Here is a 19,792-nt window from a genome sequence, read left to right as displayed (position 1 = left end):
CTCTATTTATTGTTTCAATAAAGTTTCGAAACAACAATGCACTTTGCGTTCTCGACCGTTGTTGTTAGCGGTAAACATTCGATTCTTTCCCTTTCATTAGTCTAAATTTTACCGGGAATTGCCTATATTAATGAACACCGAAAGTTCTATTTGGTATCTTAGTAATGAGGAACGTACCTAATTATCCCGTAAGAAACTACAAAATTATTACAGTTAAAGGTTTTTGAAATTTATTTGCAAAGTACAATATAGAAAATGTGAATATCAAAATGACGTAAAACTTAATTTTTTCTTCGGTAATTACGAGCTTCCGTCCAACGCGCACATTGCCTCGAACGGACATTCTTCTTCGTGATCAGGATACAGTGCCTTCATGATAGATAGCGGGCATGGCACATGCAAAGGACAACCTGACAGAGAGAACGGACGCTCTTGATGCATGAAAAGAACACTAGGCCCGCTGGATGAGCAACTGAAACAAATAGAAATTTAATTGTACTGAAATTTACTGTCACTTGTTGCCAAACGCTCTGCATATATATGTAAAAAATGTTAATTGATAGTTACTTGTACAAAACAAATGCTATATTAGACGCAAACGTATCAATGATACCAGCTTTCCAAGCTCTATGATCTGCATACAAATGATACAGATTGTGCGTCAAATGCTGATCGTCCCTAGCGACTCCCACAGCAGCCAACAACTTCAAGATGGTCCCTGAATGAGTAAAGTATGCTGACACCAATGGACCATCAACTTCCCTGCAAACAAAAGCTTATGATTTTATGCCATACAGCATTTCGCGAGCACACATGCTCACATAAACTTACCCGAAAAAGTAAAACATATTCCTCAATGCAGAACACGCTTGTTCGTAATTTAATTTGTTTCCATATCCATCAATCCAATATTTTCGTAAGTCCTCAGCATACTCAAGTATCTGAAAGATTTGAATATGTTAATCGCTAAAATAAATAATACCTTAAATGTAACATGCTTCAATTTATAAGCTTGAAGACTTACCTTGAATTCATTTAATGTAAAAATTCTGCACCAGGGTGACTCTATGTCTATTAGCCACGCAGTTTCGAAACTGCACATCATGTGCATCAAATTTGCAGTTTCTAAAATATATTTGTTTATATATTAGATTCTTGAATTCTCTCTGTCAAATGACAAGGTACATTATTTTCAACTAGAGAGAAGTCGGGTTCCTGAAAATTTCAGGATGCTCAAGTAAAATCCCGAATATTCTCGAGAATCCCTAAATTTTCAAGAACCCATCCTGAACCTGAATAAAATTCTCAACCCGTCCCGACCCGACATTTTCAGATTCTCGCACATCTTTATTTTCAACTAACCATGATCAACCTCGTGGCCAATGCGTTCAGAAACATCCTTCAACATCTTAGCGTAAGGTTCACTCTTTAGAAATTTTTCGTTTTCCATTTGTGCATCTGGATTCTGGTGCACCTTGCGCAACCAACGTTCACAGCGCTTGTAAAACTAGAAACTTGAAATGAAATAATTAGCTAACAGAAAATAAAGTAGTAACTTGATTAAATAGTAATAAATTACTCGTAACACAGGATCCTTGTGCTCTGCCTCTGGATAAAACACTTTGTAACTATTATGCCTACCAAATAGACCAGTAGCAAAGTTTTTTGCACTTTCCTCTGTACGTTGAGTGGCAGTGTATTTGAACTAAAATTTAATTTGATGCTATTCTATTATATGTGCCAATCAACTTATAAAATTAGTGATTAAGTTATATTTTATGGATTTATTAGAAGCGTACGAGAACCCGAAAATGTCTTGAGAGTTGTTGAGAATACCGATACACTGTAGAACCCATTTGGAAATCCCAAAATTTTTGGGAACCCAATCTGTCCCGACCATTGAATACCCGATATTTTATGGTCTCGCACACCTCTAATATTCATCCTTAATTTAGAAAATGTATATTTCTTTACCCTGTAAGTTTCATTACTATATACTTCTGGCATAAGAAAAGGAAACCTAGACTGATATCTTTCTGCAAGATCAATCATCTCATTTCCACCTTCATCTGCTAATCTCATGGTATCATCTTCGACGAAGGTAATGTTCCAATCTTTCAATAATACTATATCCTCATCGCTTAAATTTGTTTTTCCCTTCTGATAATTATCCAAAATAATCTGTTGCAATTTTGGCAGTTTCTCAATCATGGATGGTAAATACTTTGACCCAGGATATCTTGTACCATGCCTTATAATTAGCCAGATCTTTTTTGGAGTACAACCTGAATGGGCAATAATGTATATTAATTGACAAAAGAACTACCACTATATATACTTACTATCTATAAAATATATTTTAATACGTGTCTTATTCACCTGGATATTCAAGAATAGAGTCGTCATAGTTAGCTATAAATCTATATGGTGTTTTTGTTCCCAGCTTGCATCTATAATCTCCATTATGTAAAAAGCAATTGTGCGCAAAAGAAATTGATATGTATATGCATAAAATTAAACACACTTGTGTACTCAATGTCTTCTGCATCTTGTTACAAATTTTCATCTAAAACATATCCAAAGTTTATAATAGACTAAAAACTACCATAGATAAAAAATAAATTCTAATACAATTTACCTTGTTGTGATCCTTGGTGTAGATACAATCAGTGATACAATTGAATGGAATTATTTAACCTTGTTTTATAGCAGAAATAACAAGTTCATTAAATGCCACACAATATCAAAACACAACGTTGAATTTTAATTTAAAGGCACAATGAAATTAAAATACATCAATAATAATCTTTCGAAATTGAATTTGATGGTTAAACTCCGTCGGTATGTTCGCAAGAAGTACAAATGATCAGCCCATGTTGTTTACTACAATGTATATATGTATATATGCATATAAATGTGCTTGCATGAAGTTCTTCAAAAATGTTTGACTCGCGTTTATCCGTAATGCTCGTTTTGTTATTCAAATAAGTAACATAATTTGACTTTTATACAACAAAAAATTAAGCATAAAACGATAACGCGGTTAAAAAAAACTTTATCTTTATTATTATCAGACTATTGTACAATTAAGTCCTATTTTATCTCATAACCTCGCGCACTGGAACTTTTATTTAGCAATACAAGATTTATTTCTATATAAATGGATGCATATAAAACAAAATCTCTTACAGTTTTCCCTTGTGAACATATTTTTGTATAATTTATGGATTTAAAGAAAAAGTAATAACTGTTGTTTGACTTGTAGATGATTTAGACTTGTTTGTACAAGGTATGTTCATGCTAGACTGATCTAAACAAAAGAGTGTCTAAACAATGGTTAATTATTTTTCGTTTTAGATGGGAAAGAAAAGAAATATTCCACCACCAGCTGCATCAATTCCTGGCCGTGTAAAAGTTGAAATTAAGGATGAATTGGGTAATGAAAAAGCAGTATTAATCGTTCTTTCCTTATGACATTGTCTTGTAAAAAGAGCTTATTATTTAAAAATCGTAGCGTAAACGGATTTGTAGATTCTCTTGTTAACTATATAAATATCATAAATTTAAAGTCACTTTTCCACAGCAGATAGCGACGTGTTGGTTGCTAGGGATCGCTTGAAAGGAGCTCTTAGAGAGTTATTGCAACATAGCGATTCAGGGTCATCAGGAGACTCCAGTGAAGAAGGTTCTGCACAAGATTATAAACATCAAATGAAAAAAATGTAATGTTGTTTACATATTTCCAACTAGTTTTTTATTACTTAAAGTAATAGGTGTTTAACTTATGCCAATAACATGTACAGGACAAAGACAATAGGTTTTCAACAGCCACGGAAAGTTAGACGTAGAAGACAAGTACCGTTGGACACATCATTCCACCATACTTATGTAATGAAATTATTTGATCGGAGCGTTGATTTGGCACAATTTCAAGAGGACACACCTCTTTATCCCATATGCAGAGCTTGGATGGCTAATCAACCACGAAATCCCAATCTTGTACCAAAGTTAGTAATTAGAAACAAAATTTTAAGTAATTATCTTGCAAGAAAAACGCTGACTAGTAATAGCATGAGCATTCAGTATAAAACCCAGAAAATAATTGTATACCTCTGTTTGCTTTTAGAGTGCGCAGTCCAAGCCCAGAAATAGTTAATGAAGTTAATATGAGTAATAATATACTAGACACTAATGGAGAAGTTCGCGACGTTTATTATTTGCCACCTCCACTACCTTGCGAAGAAGCAATACCAAGGAACCGTATACCTTCGCCTATACCCAGAGAAAAGGAGGAATTGAATTTGGATTATGTAAGATGTTTAGACAAATTTGCATAGTTCATCCTATTTAACATCTGGGAAGGAGTAAAATTATAATAAATGTACAATCATAATAAATATATATTTGATGCATATGTTCCAGGACGGACAGTGTATGAAATCACGAGAAACATTGTTGAGAGAGCACAGAACACATTGGAATGGAGTACGTAAGAAATGGCATCAACAGGCTCACAAGAATGAACAACGTTTTCTACATAGTGCAAATATACTGAATACTATTTTTAAAAGGTGTAGTATCAAAGATGCAATAAAGTATTTAATTCTTTATTGGGAAATGTAAAAATATTATCAGAATAAATTTCCTGTTGTGAGACATGTTTTATTATAAAAAAAAAAAACATTTCTGTTTCAGGGCACAATCGGAATTCGAGTAGCCCACTCGTGGCAGCATTGATACTGTCAATTTCCCAAAATCTGTACTTGGTCGGCATGGAACGTACTTGTCGTTTTTCTACACACGGTTTATTTTATATCCTTAATTATATCTGCTGTATGCTACTTGTAGAAATATATCTTTTTATTACGATATAATTAAATATAGCGCAATTATATTTTTAATATAACACATGGCAAGTAGAAATTCTTTCCAATAAAATTTCTTATGGAACATTGATATGATTCAAGTCGAAACAATCAGTAGATAAAATTTCATCAATAGTTGTCAAGACATCATGTTATTTCGAAGGATATCGAAGAAGGTAGAAAATTCAATTTTGTTCAGTAAGTTTAACATATTTCAAAGTAATATTATATTGACATTTCGAGTGAGACAACGAATGGTAAGGACCTTCCTAATTACGGATCCTTACGAATCCAGCTAAAATTGAATTCAAAACTTCCCAAACATTTTTCTTCTCGGCATACTGTCTTTCTCTCGATTCATTAATCGTTTAGAGAAGTTCTGTCTCATAATTTCTTAAGGATACCCTAATTCACTCGAGAACCAAACATATACTGAGTCATTATTAGACGAAGACTGCAAGAATTTATCCTTCCCTGTGGGCTAGGAACTTGAGTATTCTGATAACTAATGTATAGACATTTGATCAATTAAATAATTGATATAGAATATAAAATATGATACTACTGACCATTTTAGTATATCAAAAATAAAAGAACAAAGCAATATAAGATAAAGCTTATAAATTTTATAAATTGCATTTTATTCAGAGCAGCTCTGGCTTAACAAACAAGCTTTCGTTAAATCTATATCCATTTAGAGAACAATACTTTTTTGTTGGAAGTTATTATCAATAACAATTTTTGGTGTAATTATGTACAATTATGTTTGATTCTCGATACCAGTTGCGATTCACAAATAACAGGTTTGTAATAAATATTTTGATGAAATTATTTATCTATGATCAATATACTATAAAGAATAAATAACAAATTTTTTTACATTACTGTTACCCTTAATAAATTGAAACGCTACTTACAATTATTTTTATCACGGGTACAAAGAGGAACTTGGAATAGGTTTCCATAGCCCGAATACTAAGAGAGGCAGTTTTTAGCATACTGTTACATAGAATTGAGACACAAATTCGTTAAATGTTATTTGACTCTGATACTAAAAACTTCAGAAAAGAAAATCTAATGCCAGGAGAAAAGGACAAAACGAATAATTGTTGAAGGCTTGAGAATTACAAGCTTTTTATTTTAAGTATTGACAGTCGTAGCTTACAGCACGCACTTTCAACCAGATGAATTTTTATTCGATTTATAATGGGTCAAATATAATCTCAGACTCGAAGAAAAATGTTCCGACATATTCCGCCAGAGTGATTGTAATTTTCAAGACTTCTTATCATTACGTACCATGATCCTCGTATACTACTAAAATGTTCCTTTCATATAAAATGTAGCTAAGAAATAAATAACATAAGTTAAATTATTTACTTTCATAGTTAATATTGTATACGATCTTCACCGTTTGATCTGTATGCTGTACTACTGTTTCCCCGCTGTAACAAATACCTGTTGCACGCAACAGTTTTATTTCTCAATGTACAACATCCGAAAGTGATTCTTATCAGATTAACGATTTTCGAATTCCCTCAACCAAAAAGGACATACGACTGCTACACGTGTCTAGTTACTTCGTAGCTGAGGATGCAACCTACTCTCTGAAACAAGAACCACTGTCGAACGATGCACAGTACGAGCCGTAGGAAATGTTTCATATTCGACAGTCTCGACATTACGCGGCCGGAAGATTTCTCGTGGTCGTGGAAGTACAACTTGATCGAATTTCATTAAAGACTATTGCACATCGTACAGTTCACTTGTCTGTAAGGGACAATTCCAACACTTGCCGGAACGTTTCTTCCTCCAGTAACCGGCGCTGTTCTTCCTCGTGTTGTTGTTGCTCGGATAATCTTAACGCTAGTCTCAACTGTTCTGCCGTGTCTTCGATTGCATCAGGATCCTCCGTGTCGGTGGGCCTGCTCATGTCACTCCGATCGGTCGCACATGAAGCAGCATTCTCCTGATACAGCGCCAGGCTTTCCTGTATAGCTCTGCATTAAACAAGAAATAGAGTGTTTATCGTAGTTCGTTGGAGAATGGTTTCTAAACACTGTCATTCTAGGCACGTCAGTGCGTACAAAAGATCTAGGCTCTGGCTAAGCGCACGAAAAAATGGGATATCTAAACAAAGTCAGAACTATTTCTCTTCTAACGCGCTTCGATTGCCTTCTTGCATTTCATGCAAGAATGTGTGCTTGTCGAGAAATTTATCTAAATGAGGACTAAGAAAATACATCTCTGAAACCAGGGACTTAAAACCGGTATAATTTTGATACCGGTATTACGTTAGCAAAGCTATACGCCGAGAACGAAGAACGAACACGTTCGTAAGAGAACACACGCTATATGTATTTCGGAGCAAATGTACTTGTATTATTAAAGTTCTTTCCAAAATCACTCTTGTTCACCCACAATCAACAATATCATGCATATAGATTTTAGATCTTTGTGTAAAGATATTCTGAAAATTGTATTGCAATAAAATAAGAAACTCGAAAAAATTACCGGTAAATATAGGTAAATATACCGGTATTTACATATGTATAGCGGTATGACGCTATACCGATATTTCGATTTCTATAAGGATTTTGAAGTGTAATCGAAAAGTACCGGTATTTTACATTTCGATGTAAGTCCCTGTCTGAAACTCTCTTCGAATGAACGAGTGTGATGTTAAATCAACATTTGTAACAGGTATCCTTCACCCACCTTCCTGAATATGAATTGTCGGGCAAGAAAAGAACACATGCAAAATAAATTGTTTAGAACTTTTCAAATAAAACCAAGGTATCCGAAACGACATTTTCACGAGCAAAACGTTTCTCATACCTTTGAAGCTGCGTTTCCTCTTCCGCGGTCATGTTGGGCGTCGTTGGTCGGGATGGTTTCTGGGCTCTTAAAGCTTCCCATATGTCAACCTTAATTTGAATTGATTAAAAGGTTAGAATGCATCCGTATGTAACTACAACAATGAAAGATACACTTGAATACCTACCTCGTCGCGTTCACTACCAGCTTCCAATAAACTTTGTTGAATAGCAAATTGTAACAGATCATCCTCTTCCTCAAGGCTGAATTGCGTTCGAACTTCAGCACCTGTACGACGTTATACATTAGATTAGTATACATTAGATAATCTGGAATATTTTTGTGAATTATTTCTGATCTCTTTTACCTAGATTTACGTATCCCATTGGGGCTTCAAAACAAGAGTCGTCAACTAAACATGTCATAGTATTAGTTTCTTGCAAGTGACCTACATGAGGTACTTCTTGATCCATACCAAAAATATTTCCAAACGTTATTCTCGCATTTAGTATGTGAAACAGAGGAATTTCTATAATACGAAATATAATTAAATTCAGTACATTTTTTATATAAAAAACACAAACACACACCATTTAAAGCTTACCAATTTTAACAGGAAATCCAGCTGGCAATTGCATTTGAATAAAATCTTTTAATTTTGCAAAATGTGAACTAGATATTGCCATTAGGTCGACGATTGGCATAATTTGTTCTTGAAGACTAAGTGGATATTCTTCGCTAAGCCACAACGTTGCCTGTACATAAGTTCGATCGGTAGGTTATAAATTTAAATTATATTTTTATATAAAAAACTTTTTAAAATACCTTGAATTTTTGAATTTTGGTATTAATTTCTTTTGGTCTGCCTATATCCCTTCCGTTTAGATCAACGTCCGGATCGAAATATTCTTCAGCTGTAATGTTAGAAGGATTTCCTACATTGTTATATTCTTCCTAAAACAAATAATATGATAGATTAACAATTGGAACCTATGTAATATTTAATTGCAATGTATATAGTTAAAAATAGAAAGTTACACTGGTAGTCGCATTAAGACAGTTCTCTTGCTGTTCCGCTATGCCAAGAAATGACTGAAGAGGCGTGCGAGGAGCGCGAGCCCTTGCTTTGTCCGGTTCTGATAAATGTTCTAATCGGGTTTTGGTTATTAACTCTACATTACTCGCGCTAAAAACCTTGCAATCGTGTCCATTTATCATTTCAGTTTTATCCGAACGCCATCCCCACAAGCCAGCCTTATTGCTAATCAAACAAAAGTAAGCACAAGTTAGCAGAAGTAAATATGAATAACGGTGAAATTTAATGAAATAGCGATTACCGTTCGAAACTGATTTTATCCGTATCTATATACGTAGTAACTATAGGATTCGTAAGGCGAGCTAATACACCTTCTTCAGGGGGTTCCATTAATTGCATATTATCAATATCTATTAATTTCATGTGTTCAACGTACACCTCTCTCGTTTCATGATCTACTTCCATCATTGTTGCTCCATCGTCTGCAGAAAGAAAAGTTCTATTCTTACATTGATAGAATCATGTATTATGAAATGATCACCGAAAAAATTATTCTACAATGTGGTACAGACTAATTATGTTCTTTACTACTACAAATTATGAAAGTTCTAATAATTTTTTCTCAAGTAACTCGCTTAAATTTGTGTATAAATAAATATTAAAAACGAATATTTATATACTTATGTAGCATTACAAATATACTTAGTATCTTTCTCTTATGGTATATACACTTACCAGTTCAAACTTCAGTTTATGGTACCAAAATGTATTAAAAATAGTAAAAAGGAAATAAGACTATTAACGAAAACGAATAAGAATAAATGTGTATTGAAAAAATTATTGCATCTACGTGAAAATAAATATTTTCTAAAATCCTGTACACCACATTAATTGTAAAAGTATTTCTGTCACCTGACTCATGTCCCACCATACTGAACACATAACTCCGTTCACATCTAATTGCCACAGGTACATTTGATGCAGCTTGCATTTAATATATACAATTAAAGGACAAATAAAAGAGTCTACAATTAATATAAAAGGAAAAATGCTCAAAGAACCTGAAGATCAAAAGAACCTTTTTACAAGTGTCGATGTCCATGCCAAATAATATGACTATGAATACTCACTTTGTCCTTTGAAGACGTAACTACGATTTCCGCGTTGCCAGTTCACATGATCGAAACCCAGTAGTGTTGTATCAATTCTTACATTACTGCCTTGTTTGTATACTTTGTAGGTGTCACTAGGACACATTCTAGAGGCGAGAGGAACTAATAAGAAAAGGAACATTAGTATAACGTCAACAATTGGTTACAATATTAATGTTATAAACGGTTTGAATTACCCCAACTAGTGAATTCCCATTTCATTTCTACATAAAAATCAGGAGCCTGAAAATATTATTCGATATTGGTTTACATTTATCAAGTTATCTCTATGCGTTCTGCTTTGTTCTAAGTAACTCACTTGTTTAAGTTTGTGAAGTAGTTCTGGAATACCAGCTACCCGACTGCAATGTCTTTGATAATCCCTACGTGCTAGCACCATTTGCAGTAGCTCAGGATTTCCTGTTCCAACTGCTTCTTGGACCACTATAAACAACAATGACCAATTAATTCAATGCATAAAAGAGCCAATGTCAGAACCAATGTGTTCGAGAATTCCAAAATTTTCAAGAACCCGTCCAGACCTAACGTTTTCGGGTTTTTGCATGCCTCTAATTGTTATAGGAATAATATTATAACATCAATTGTTTTTAAATTTACATACGGTCTCATAATCTACTAGTACAAGAATACAATAAGCATTTACCTGTCCATCCTTGAGTATTTTCTGTGTTAACATTAGCTTCATGTTGCAATAATACTCCAACACATCCAGTGTAACCCAAAGTAACAGCTAACATCAATGGTGTTCTTCCTCTGTTATCAGATTTCTCTATATCGTGCTGTGAAATAAATTTTAATTATTGTTTTTTAGTGTATTGTATATTTCCAGCTAGTAAAAAATGTTCTTATCATTTTATTACCAAAAGAAATAAAACTGTACTGCTTTTATGGGCTTTATCAGAACAGATAAAGTTTTATTGCCCCTCTATGAAAATTAAACTAAACTTCAACGAACTCTTTCATTCTTTCTGTGTTATTAGAAAAAGATTAATAATCGAACAGATTTGAAAGACGAAATGATTTTATGAACTGTATCAGATCGACGAATGATAAATTCAAAGCATATCGAAAGTTGTATATCAGTGAACATTTATGGTTTCCCACGCGTATGAGGCTTCACTCATAAAACTCTGGGGCACTGTACAAAATGTTGCATTTAAATCAATATATAGTGGTCGAATTAATTCGAAGAAATCGAACTGAAATCCTTTTATTTTCCTAAATTCATGTCTGCATATAAATATAAAATAGTACCAGCTTGTAGTTGTGCAACGTCAACCTCTATCAAATGCAACAGATCACATTGAAATTCTGAAAGAAATACGCGCCAACTAATTAATCGAGTGTCAATAAAGATTCTTTCCTTTGCATTTTAACGCTATTATTATACATTTATCTGAGTGCTTCCAGAGGGAAAGGTGATTCAAGACAAGTGTCATTTATCACGTTCGTTTGCAAAACGTACTGACAATCGATAAACACTCGGTTCTTCGGTTTTTATCGTCATGTCTGTGCAACAATGAGTTTGTGTCGTGATACTATTGAAAGCGATTTATTAATCGGTTGGTATTTTTTCTACAAACCAGCTTCGAAGTCAGCTCCTCTTCTAGTTCTTCATAGTTGTTATTCCATACGAGCCAGTGCAGCGGATAATTCTTTTGAATTATGTCTATATTCACCATTTCTATGGGGTCCTTTTTAACGCTGACATAAAACACCAGTAACTTACATGGAATTCCACGATTCAAGCACGCGACACAGAATTTTGTCGGGCGAATACATGACACCGAGAGACGGATAGGTATGTAGCAAGTAAATGATCATTACTCATCGACCGGGTAGAACAACTAGATAAGAAACTCAAAAGCGACAGGAGAATGCGCTAAGTGACGGACGCAAATGTTGCAAGTGGCGCTTACATACGTTCCCCCGCAGATGAGGTATAGGAGTAGACCAATCGTCTTATGGGGTTCCGTATTGCACGATCTGAATTACCGACATCGCTAAAAATCAGTAGTTTTCTTGCATCACCGACGAGATACCGCAGATGAGGTGCACGTGCAGATAGAGAAGAAATGAGAGTGCTCACGCTCGGGGTTTTAGTGTCTCCACTTTTCTGCATCGTCTTTTTAGCCTGGACCAGAACCTGCATCATCTTTTTAGCCTGTATTAGAACCTGCATCTACTGCCCTCTAGGATAGATTTTGGCTGGAGTAAGAAATAGAAAGCCAACGACGGTATCTCGTCTGTGCAAAAGGCCACCAAGGAAATTCTCGTCGGTGAGAAGGTGAATCATCACGGAACCATATCGATTATCAAATGTTACATTCTCCGATCAACGTATTCGAATTAAACAGATATTTTTTTGTTAGTGTTCCTTTTTAAGGGCCCGGGATAGTCACGTGACTTTTCAAGATTCTGTATCTGCCATGCAGTTTCCTTTACAGAAATGCTATTACCTACAAATGTGTAGCTGACTGATGAACACGAGATGGAGCTATCGTCGTATTCTATTATGAATCAGAAAGGGAACTCGATTGACGTTGCAACACAAGAGGTGTGTGACGAGGAGGCTAGATTTTACTGCGTTGTCAGCTTTTAAAAGGGCAATGTTGCCGCATCATATTCATACAAACACCGTCGATGATCGCATGGAAAGCGTTCGAGTTGGTTCGAGCGGTTTCTTTTCTTACTTTCGGATCTGTCGAAATTTGGATGCTTATTCTTTCTTAATTTAAAATATGGAATTTTCAATTGTACATAATTGTGCGATCATTTGAATATTCGTTAACTTGTTTAAAAATCTTAATTTTTTAAACGGTCTATACGAATATAACACGAATATATATATGTAAATGTACAGAAGAAAAGGATAGTTTTAAAAATTATGTTTTGTATATATTGTTAACAAATGTTAACACATTTTGAAGAGTATTATTTTCCGACGTGGAAATGAAAGGTATAAACAATCACGGCATGATAATTGTTTCAATGTAGACAGCAAACAAACAAAAAACCTGACCGCAAAAATAAGAAATATTATAAAAAAACAAAAAACCCGACTGCGAAAAGAACTAAAAAGATAAGAAACAAAAACCTAATTTATTAAATAAAATATTGATAACAAATAACACAAAAAATAAAATAGAAATGGGTACAAGGGTTTTGCCTTCCAATTTCACCCTTACAATGACCAAATTTACCATTTTACAAATCAAATTATCGTAAAAATTCTTCTAAATTCTCGTAAAGTAAGTGTTTCATGTTACACGGAATAAAATGTTGCATTTCGAAAACATAAATTCTGTTTCTATTACAACAATTTCAGAAAATAAATTGATAGGAAAACATAATTAACGAGCACGAAGAATTGGATTGCAAAACCTGTAAAAATGCATAATTATAGGTGCAAGGTGTATACCCTCCCATAGACAGAGAACATTTATTATTTTAACACATTATTTTATTGGTTTTCCTTAAAAAAAGAATGAACTTGAAATCGGTTGTTGGGTCTTTGGATTCTGGCGAGTAATGACTGGGCATTTCGAAGCGACGATACACACTAATTTGCAAATTGAACTAGCTATGTATATATGTATATATACATACATGGTATACGCACATATATGTATATATAATATTTATATATTTATATATATATATAAGGTAGGTATCTTCTCTCTCGTTTTTACTGCATAATGCATAAGTAATGATGCATCATGTTTACGGTCGTGTACTCTCGTTCTATATTCGTTCTCGCTCGCGTATCGCTTTCGCTCGTACATTCACGCTCGACACCGAACCGGTCGTTTTTGTAGTTTTTTTTTTTTCGTTTTCGTTATTTCGTAGATTCAAAGAATAATCGAGAGTTGTATCGTTTTTTGTTATTAGTTGTTCTTTTCTTTTTTCTTTTTGTTCGTTCGTTATTTGCATCCCTCCTCGCGGCGCACGAGGGCCTCACTCGCTGGCAGATAGCGAAAAAACATTCTGTTCTCACGTACGGAGAGAACAGGAATTAATACAATCGAACGTCCGCGTCACGGCAAGCCTGCGAACCTTACGCCTCGGAAACGGGGATTCCCGGTCGCCGATCGCCGATTCTGGGCCCCAGATTTTCGCAAACGACTGCTACACGCTGCGCAGACACCGTTCGCAGATCGCACGCCGCGCGTTTTGTGCTCGTTTAACCCGCTAACCAAGTTAAATCTCGCATCTTTCAACGTCAAACAAGACAATTAACCCCTGGACGTCATGCGAGACAATTAACTCTGAGACGTCCAATAAGATAATTGACCCTTGGACGGCAGAGTCCGCTTTGACTTCCGGTCGCGCAGACGATGCAGTCAAATTTCGATTTTACAACAGCCGGTTTAAATTGATAAGCGCCAGTTCCAATAAGAGGATCAATATCGATCACAGAGTAGGTTCGGAAAATTGTAAAACAATTGAATCGAGATGCGGGCGTGATCTGTTTAACCCTTTGAGGACGAATATCCTCCGACGTTAGAATTGTATATCTAATTGTTGAAGTTGCATAAATTCAATTAGGTATCTAGATCTCCGAGAAAAAGAGCATTTTAGAAAACCTCCGTTCGCAAAGGGCTAAATCCTTCGATCCAGCAACGGCTGCCATAAAATCGTGTCCACCTCCCGAGGGTTAAGGTCAATCGAAATCGACGAGTTTTCATTATTGTTGACATAAGCGTCGATGGAAATCGAGAATCTAGATCCCCGACACTTCCGGCGCCATGTTCCCAGTGATCATGTCGAAATGATTCGAAAGAAAGAGAATTAACCCTTATGCCAATGCTCGAGATTTTACACGACGTTTGGTACCACCGTAATCGATTACACGAGTTTAAACGCATCGTGTTTACGCCTCAGCCGCGAGTTTCATTTATTATTATCCGATGAAGTGCTAGAATAATTTTGTGTGCACGAGACGCTCAAGAGAAATTGAAAACAGGTACACAGTGGTATCGACACAAGGGTTAATTTCGTGTACTTGTTTATTCAATGAGTAAATAAACGGAAAATTTGTGGACACGTGGCGCCGAACGCGGGGGAAAACGAATGGAAAATCGTTTCACGGTCGTAAATGAATTCACGGTGTCCCGGTTATCAGGTTAAACGTCGTTGTCACTCTTATCGATCCTGTTCGCGTTCTCGACGTGGCGCGGACAGGTGGAGTACGTATAAAGGTAGAATCTGCGCTGGACCTGCTCTTTCTCTCTCAGTCCCTACCGCCCCGAGAAAAACAAGTGTTCCTTCTGCATTTTCACGTACGCATACGTCTATGTATATGTATATATGTATATATTTATATATATATATATGTATAAGTAATATACAATAAGTGTACAGTAACGCGAAGATTGCCGGGATATTGCGCGAACCGGTCACCCTCTTCCCTGGACGATAGCATTCGAACCCCTTGCCATAATCGGGCCAGACTTACGAGAACAATTTCAAACAAAACCTACCGAACGCTATCGTCGCTCTTTTGAATTCAAATTTAATCCTAATGATCAAACGCAAATTTTCAAGAGTTTTTGATGATTGTGCAAAAAATCTAATGGCAACGGGCCAAAGGGGAATCGAATCGGGAGGCGCATTCGGAGGTAGATAGCACTGTCGGCGCATGATCGCTGTCACTACCGGAAATCTCGGATGTTCCTCGAACATTTTTCGGTTTCCGGGTACGAATACGTAAAAATCGTTCTGTTCTCGACTCAATAAAATCGTCGAAAGAGAAGACATACACGACACGTTGACAATTTTTATCGTTCATTGTACTCCTCGGAATCGTACGATCGATTTCCGTTCAATAGTCTGGAACAATCGGGAATCCCGGTGGCGATATTCACGCACCATATCGTTCGCACCTTCGTTGTAGATCGTACTCGAGGAGAATCGATTCCCGACTCGATCGTATGGCGACAGTTCCGCGCAAAGTCAATCGGCAATCGTCCGCCATTCACGCAACTGGCAGCAGCACTCGCTTGCGTTACACCACTATTATACCCTTTTAAAGTTAGTTTAGTCAAAGTTAAAGCTTTCAATGGGATTTTAACACTTGTTTTCTCTCCCTCTTTACACAACGTATATAACAACGGTACGCGCGACTATTAAACGGGTCTATGAAATTTCATATCTCCCTCTCTCTCTCTCTCTTCCTCATCTCTCTCGATCGCCATTGTCCCGGTCTCTCTGGATCATTCGCACTCGCAAGCATTCCTTCTCATTCTCTCTGTCTCCCATTTAACCTCATTCGCCCTCTCTCGTTTGCACATCAATTCGCGGACTCTCTCGAAAACCAAGTAAGCCGTGGATTTTTATGCGACCGCAGCTTCAAAAGATTGTGAGTGGCAAAGATTCAAGAGATTCGAGTGCTACGCTACGATATCGTCCGTCCCCCTGGGAGCTATCTCTACGGGAAATCAAATCGTACTCGACTCCGATTTCGCGAGGTCCAGAAAATTCGAGATTCCCACGAACGTCCGCAGTCTGTCGCAACTGTTGCCTCGAAGTTGCGCGATCGATGTTCTTTCTCGTTCCGCTTTGTTGCTGACCGATTGCTGACAATATGCACCCTAATTAATCGGATCATTTGCACGACCAGTTCTCTCTGTTAATGTTTCATCGGCTTGCCCACAGCTTCATCTCGCTCGTTCTCCCCATTTTCCTTCCGATTTCTTACGCTCGTCTTCGCGAATCGTGCCCCGAATAAAATCGTTGACTCGAACTACTTGTTCACCGAGAAATCGAGTGGTTTCGTCGTTTGTAGTCAGACCGCGGATTTAAATGCACAATGAGCATTCCATTAGTCCCTCTTGCTAAGAATGTTTCAACACTAAACCCACCATCCCCGATTCTTTGTTATACAATTATTCAAATTATAAAAATGCTCTTCCATTGAAGATGGTTGAAGAACATACATGCAAGACGATTTTTAAACTTCTTTTTTCTGTAGTGCAATCATCGGTGTTGATTCGCATAAATTGAAAACTTCTGTCATTAATGCATAAAATTCGCAGCCCGCTGGACGCTGTCTCGGCTGACCGGCAAGGAAATAATACAGCGACGATTTAATTAATTACTAGTTGCAAGAGAAGGTCTGTGAACAACATCGATCAACCAAAAGGAAATTTGTAAGTTCGATCGCGGTAGAAATGAGACGTAATGGACAGGTTACACGTTTAGATCTAGACACATTCACATTTATATTTTTATACAACGGTAGAAATTGAACATAGATACAAGCACAATTGTGAACCACCTTATTGTTATAATTGGACACGAGCAGAGTTGTTCATTTTGTTAACGAGAAAAGAAATAAAACCTGCGACGCGTGGCTCCCTTCTAATCGCTTTTAATTACTGAAACCGACCCAACCGGCTAATAATTACCAGAGAATTTGAGTTCGCGAAAGAACGGAGCACGAATCCGCAAATTCCGCGAGCGACACGATGACCGGTTGCGATCGCGTTTCCGAACGGCCTGCCGAAGAAATCGATCGCGATCGTGATCCAACGAAGGATCGAGCCGGTCTCCCGGCTGTGCAATCGTGGTTTCATGAACATGTTTGGAATATTAAGGCAACTCTGTTTAAACTGATTAAACGATCCGTCGCGTACTCTGGATCCCCATCGTTGCGCGATTTCGATATCGATCTCGATCCGCACGCGATCCTGTTTCCCCGATCTCTCGAAAATATGTTTCTCGTTTTTTCGTTTTATTTCTGAACCCGACGTCGACTCGCGCAACAATCACGCTCCGTTCTCGATTGGACGATCTGTCGACAATTCGGTGTCGATCTCGCGAAGCTCGTTCGAGATCGTCGCGGTTCCGTCGCCCTCGATCGCGCATTTGAGCCAGTTCGAAAGCTATCGCAAAAAGACGAAATTAACGATAAAAACCTCGGGTCCACGTTTCCACCCCTTCGAACCCCTCCTACGGTACGTTTGTCCTACGCAGAGAGAGAGATATATATACATATATATCGGTGTAATTAGTGTATCGACGAGATTTCGATTATTTGCAAAAGTATGAAACTCTACGGAGCTCCGGCTCGTCGACGAGCCGAGAGATCTAGTGGCGAACTTTATTCCTCATATTTATTCCTCCCTTATTTCTCCCCACTTCCGTCCTCCGTCGCCCTTTTACTCTTTTTATTTGTTATCCAGCTGTCTTTCGTTCGTTATTCGCGTTGCAAATCGTTTATTATCGACAGGGCGAGCTTCAGCGTGAACATTATATTACGGTCTCGTGTTATTATTCGTTCGAACCCAGCTTCTATCTTCTATATTTATACATATACACACACGTACTCATATATATATACATATACAGGGTGTCCCGGGTCCTCGTGGCCGAACTTTGTATTCGGACAGAAAAATGTTATTTGAACGTTGCTCTTTCCAAGCTTTTTTAGTGAGAATGGAACGATTAAACAATGGGGTAGTGAAACTAATATTTCTCTGAACCGGCGATTATTATTATTATTATTATTCCATAATTTTCTTAAATGTATCAGCAACGTAATACAATAATTTCGTTTGGGATTATTGCGTGAAAGAAGATTTTTAAGCCTCCGTTCAATAATTTAAGCCTCTTTTAATTATTTCAACAAGATGACGATAGTATACGAACACCACTAAATTCTTTTAATGCCTTTACACGTTTGCATTTGACCAATACATTTTTATCATAAATGCATAACATTTTAAATGACAATGTAAATGCACAACATGCTGCAACATTTTTGTTACAACTTTTGCAACCAAAATTTGGAAGATCCACGTTAACACAACATCTCAGTCAGTTCGATGGACAGCGTTCGGCCATCGAAACCCAGGCCGCCCCGCATATATGCATAAATACATAAATATCGGATGCATATACCGGCGTGCCTTTTACGTGTTCATATTTATATGTATATGTATATTATTTATATATGTATATGCATTTATATATATAATATGTATAGATAAGTAGAAAAACTCTTAATCGTAGTGTGTTACACCGGTTGCGGCGACCCCGTGTGTGTTTCACTCCTCGAATCCGCTTCGATCCTCCTCCCTCTTGCCCCTTATACTGTTATTATTATAAATAAATGCAAGTAATGGAATCGCACATTGGATTCGGTTCGAGAACGATCCTTCGAAGTCTCATACCCGATATATATATATATACATTTACGTAAATAAATATATATATATCCGAGGACCGATCGAGATCGAATCCGGCGCGTCGCGAGAGAACACTCGCGGTTATTCGTTGGCGGTTCAACGTTCACTATACTTTCCGAGCATCGTTCGATCGGTCTCCCATCGACGACGAGCAAACGTGACGAGAGACGGCCGTTACTTCGTCCTCTTGGTCGATTCTTCGATTTGTAGGTCCGATTCGATCCCCGCGGAATCGTCTCTCGAGAATGAAACATCCTCGACCTCGGTGAACACGATGACTTCCGGTCCCGGGGAAACGTACGCTCGACCGGCAGTCGGACGGTTTCCGGTCGATCCTCGGCCATTTTGGATCCGAAAAGATCCATCGTCGTCGTCCCTCCAGAAGTCTCTTTCGATTCTGCAAATGTACAGCTGGCGAAACCGGTGTCCACGAACCGGCACACGTTGTCACCCTTTCGGCGATAGTTCTTCTCGATTCAATTACCGTCCGTTTAATTACAGTCCCGTGAACGACCGTGATCCGGATACCGTTCCCCGAAAAAATTCGCGTCGCAGTCTCCTCGCTATTGTCCGCGCGTCGATCGACCGCGTTGGAGCGTGTTTGTGGTGGTTTTCGGTGTCCCGTTTTACGTCTAGAGTTATAAATTACATTTATATGAATATTTCACGATTTAGAACTATCATAGATCATTTTTTATTCACCGTCGTTTT

The 19,792-nt window shown here is 37.1% G+C and overlaps 4 protein-coding genes across 10 annotated transcripts in view; 1 reads left to right on the top strand and 3 right to left on the bottom strand.

The window, feature by feature from the left end:
• Positions 1–213: 213 nt before the first annotated feature.
• On the bottom strand, positions 214–2,862 carry LOC143359562 (multiple inositol polyphosphate phosphatase 1). Its single transcript, XM_076797561.1, has 9 exons — positions 2,639–2,862; positions 2,380–2,566; positions 1,975–2,285; positions 1,580–1,705; positions 1,363–1,507; positions 1,025–1,125; positions 832–941; positions 568–762; positions 214–472 (listed from the first exon to the last, which is right to left on the bottom strand). The coding sequence occupies exons 2-9, from the start codon at positions 2,564–2,566 to the stop codon at positions 301–303; spliced, it is 1,347 nt and encodes a 448-aa protein (XP_076653676.1). The 5' UTR covers positions 2,639–2,862; the 3' UTR covers positions 214–300.
• A 63-nt stretch (positions 2,863–2,925) lies between these two features.
• On the top strand, positions 2,926–4,950 carry Mip40 (Myb-interacting protein 40). 4 transcript variants are annotated; one of them, XM_076797568.1, is made up of 7 exons: positions 2,926–2,961; positions 3,358–3,436; positions 3,587–3,722; positions 3,804–4,007; positions 4,127–4,310; positions 4,423–4,571; positions 4,696–4,950. In XM_076797568.1, the coding sequence occupies exons 1-7, from the start codon at positions 2,941–2,943 to the stop codon at positions 4,715–4,717; spliced, it is 795 nt and encodes a 264-aa protein (XP_076653683.1). In that variant the 5' UTR covers positions 2,926–2,940; the 3' UTR covers positions 4,718–4,950. The 4 variants fall into 4 exon arrangements, with proteins under 4 accessions (XP_076653683.1, XP_076653681.1, XP_076653684.1 ...); XM_076797566.1 differs by having other exon boundaries at positions 3,584–3,722; XM_076797569.1 differs by having other exon boundaries at positions 2,937–3,289; positions 3,584–3,722.
• A 252-nt stretch (positions 4,951–5,202) lies between these two features.
• Positions 5,203–11,777, bottom strand: LOC143359561 (ankyrin repeat domain-containing protein 13D). 2 transcript variants are annotated; one of them, XM_076797559.1, is made up of 14 exons: positions 11,474–11,777; positions 10,534–10,669; positions 10,189–10,313; positions 10,067–10,112; positions 9,849–9,992; positions 9,631–9,702; positions 9,020–9,200; positions 8,721–8,943; positions 8,508–8,636; positions 8,287–8,437; positions 8,050–8,211; positions 7,870–7,970; positions 7,704–7,792; positions 5,203–6,865 (listed from the first exon to the last, which is right to left on the bottom strand). In XM_076797559.1, the coding sequence occupies exons 1-14, from the start codon at positions 11,570–11,572 to the stop codon at positions 6,628–6,630; spliced, it is 1,896 nt and encodes a 631-aa protein (XP_076653674.1). In that variant the 5' UTR covers positions 11,573–11,777; the 3' UTR covers positions 5,203–6,627. The 2 variants fall into 2 exon arrangements, with proteins under 2 accessions (XP_076653674.1, XP_076653675.1); XM_076797560.1 differs by lacking the exon at positions 9,631–9,702 and having other exon boundaries at positions 11,474–11,771.
• Positions 11,778–13,787: 2,010 nt separating this feature from the next.
• Cac (calcium voltage-gated channel subunit cacophony) overlaps positions 13,788–19,792 on the bottom strand; it is a 209,774-nt gene continuing 203,769 nt past the window's right edge. For all 3 annotated transcript variants that reach the window (XM_076797555.1, XM_076797556.1, XM_076797557.1), the window contains one exon: positions 13,788–19,792. This exon is cut by the window's right edge and continues 6,589 nt beyond it. The gene's annotated coding sequence lies outside the window, so the exon portion shown is untranslated.

This window comes from Halictus rubicundus, chromosome 12 (genome assembly GCF_050948215.1).
Source record: "Halictus rubicundus isolate RS-2024b chromosome 12, iyHalRubi1_principal, whole genome shotgun sequence".
Lineage (NCBI taxonomy): Eukaryota > Metazoa > Arthropoda > Insecta > Hymenoptera > Halictidae > Halictus > Halictus rubicundus.
Note: the sequence above shows the minus strand (reverse complement) of the source record. Positions and strands in the feature narration are given on the sequence as shown.